The 2,718-nt window shown below is 37.6% G+C and overlaps 2 protein-coding genes across 2 annotated transcripts in view; one reads left to right on the top strand and one right to left on the bottom strand.

Annotated features, from left to right (window-relative positions):
- LOC109845425 (zinc finger protein CONSTANS-LIKE 16-like) overlaps positions 1 to 390 on the bottom strand; it is a 1,839-nt gene extending 1,449 nt beyond the window's left edge. The window contains 2 exon segments of the mRNA XM_020414673.1: positions 1 to 4; positions 7 to 390. The exon segment at positions 1 to 4 is cut by the window's left edge and continues 689 nt beyond it. Of these exon segments, the coding sequence (XP_020270262.1) occupies positions 1 to 4; positions 7 to 294 (292 nt within the window). The 5' untranslated portion in view covers positions 295 to 390.
- LOC109845712 lies at positions 2,218 to 2,718 on the top strand. Its single transcript, XM_020414983.1, has one exon. It carries the CDS (start codon positions 2,218 to 2,220, stop codon positions 2,716 to 2,718), a length of 501 nt encoding a protein of 166 aa, XP_020270572.1.

The following is a 2,718-nucleotide window of genomic DNA, read 5'->3' as shown; positions in this document are numbered from 1 at the left end:
GCGACCGAGCTTGGCCTTGGACGGCCGAGGGGTGCGAGCCTTCCGCTTGAACCCGTGGTGCCAAGTTGGGGCCAATTTACCGGGCTTGGATACCGGAATCGTCTGCAGACGGACACGGTGATGGCGCTGAGCGAGCGGATTGGCAGAGTGGACTGACGAGTCGCAATTCTGGCACAGAAATGCGTCGTCGGCCGCACAGTACCACCGCGCCCGGCGACAGACGCAGCTGTCGCAGGGGCGCGCTGTCTTGCCACCAACTACAGTTGCAACCGTTTGGCTCTTTGGACAAATCATGTCGTCTAAAAAGTTCAAAGTGAGCTACACTTCACCAAGTTGGGTTATTTTAGTACATAAGTGGGTATTCTAGAGACACATACTGAGAGGAGAAAAATATCATAGTCTTGCAAATATATCTACAAAGGGAGACGTGGGACTCAGTATTGCGCTTTTGGAAGGGGAGTGCACTTTTGGGGCCCACAGGAGGCCTTATCTGCAATGTGATTGGGTGAGAGGAAGAGGGCATCCATTATAGTGGAATGCTATTGGCCGGTGTCATTGAGAATAGGATTTCCAGTGGGGCCCAAAAGGGAGGACATTTGGGACTGGATCAAGGTTTTTGATGTCTCAATCGAGGCTGTATTGGGTTATTATTGCAGGATTTGGATTCATTTGATTTGGGGTACCATAACTATTTGGTTTGATTAGGCTCGGGGTCCCCTGGTGAACTTTATGGACCTTTTAGGCCGTGTAGGATTAGTTGTCGTCGTTGTAGATAGTGAACTTTTTTTGTAATTTTAATTGAAGAGGTTTGGTTAACTCTTGAATTGAGGGGGTTTGTACCCGTATTCGTTCAAAATTTTGGAATGCGAATCTGAGTCCGAATTGTTAGATTTTTGTGGCCCGTGTTCTTAGTGGTCACAGTTTCTCCCCCCACTAAGTTTTAGTTATGAAACTAACCACATTTCATTTAGTGGCCATGTTTTATCATTAGTTAAATTAACTACTCATTAGTTAATTCTTATTGGTCAATAAATTAACTACTCACATTGATGGAAGGTGAGTAATTCTCTATTTAAAGACTTGGTCCTCTCTCTACCTAAGGATGTGAAAAAATTTCTCTCCATCAAGAAATTTCCGGAAAAGATTAAAAGGGTAAAGAGAGAGAAATCGAAGTCTTCAACGTTGTCTCTTTACAGCTTAATTTTGTCAAACTTCGAATCATGGATCAAGGTACGTCCTCTTAATTAGATTGTTCATTGTGAAAATCATATGTTCTAAGATCTTGGTATAATGATGATTAAATCAAAATGAAGTTTGATTTACTTAAGAATTTAAGTTTACTTGTGGTATCAGAGCCAGGTTAAAGAACTTATGATTTTCCATCACTGTTAATTGAATGTTTAAAATTCGAAACTTGTTTGAATTCGGAACTGATGTCCATTAATATGTATACATATTTTGAGTATACTAAATACTTTAGTGTAAATAGCCTAGTGGTAAGGTTTGAGGATTTGGGCCTAGAGATTTGGGTCTTTGATTTCTAATGATGTTTTTAATAATTCATTTTTTTACTGCCTAATATGATTTTGTGCTCGCCTATTGTTGCTGTCTATTTATCTATTTTACCTGCATGATGTTTCTGTGCACTGTTGTGCCGATGACTGTTTATACCGATGCACTAATTATACATGTATATTGTTAATCTTCATGAATGGTTAATTTGCGGGCTTATTGTTACATTAAACATTAGTTAACTCATGGATGGTTTGTTGGTCACCAAAGTGACCATACCTTAAAGTTTCATGCTCATCAAATTGTAATATATAATTTTCAATTACTCATGATTAAGTGATGCTACTAATGAAATGACATAATCGTATATACGTTGTTATGAGTAATTTGAGGTTTATTGATTATAAAATATTTAAGGATCGCCCAAAGGTTGATTGGTAAATTTTATAATCTGTAAACATGACTGTGGTCAATTAAAATATATTTGATTAGATATGTTTAGAATATCCAAAGATAGTAAGCATATCTAGTTGGTGTATATATAATTGCCAACTATATGAAATAAAATTGAGCATCAATTATGTTTATTGTTGTACATTGATGGGTCACCCAAAGGAGAACGTCGATGTACGTTTATTTTTAATTTGACTGCTATTTAAATATGTGTTATGTTTTAAGTTTAAGCTTATGACTCAAAGTATTAATATGTCGGTATTCTATATATTTGCAGCACCTATTTCTCTTCATTCGCAAGCCTCGTCTATTATAAAGTTCAATGGGCTTAATTTTCATGAATGGAGTGAACAAATTCAATTTCACCTAGGTGTTTTGGATCTTGATTCAGCACTCTTATATGACAAGCCCGTTGCTATTACTGATTCTAGCAATGATGATGAAAGGTTTTTTCATAATGCTTGGGAAAAATCAAATAGACTTAGCTTAATGTCCATGTGTATGATGATAGCAAACAACATTAAGTCCACAATTCCTAAGACTGATAAAGCAAAGGAATTTATGAAATTTGTGGAAGATCTCTCGCAATCTGACTCTGCTGATAAGTCAATTGCAGGGACATTAATGGGTACGTTGACCACCATGAAGTTCGATGGTTCTCGTACCATGCATGAGCATGTCACTGAAATGACAAACACAGCAGCAAGATTGAGATCTATGGGAATGGAATTGAGTGAAAGTTTCCTTGTGTAG

Source organism: Asparagus officinalis, chromosome 6 (genome assembly GCF_001876935.1).
Source record: "Asparagus officinalis chromosome 6, Aspof.V1, whole genome shotgun sequence".
Lineage (NCBI taxonomy): Eukaryota > Viridiplantae > Streptophyta > Magnoliopsida > Asparagales > Asparagaceae > Asparagus > Asparagus officinalis.
The sequence above is the reverse complement of the archived record's forward strand: the minus strand, read 5'-3'. Positions and strand labels throughout refer to the sequence as shown.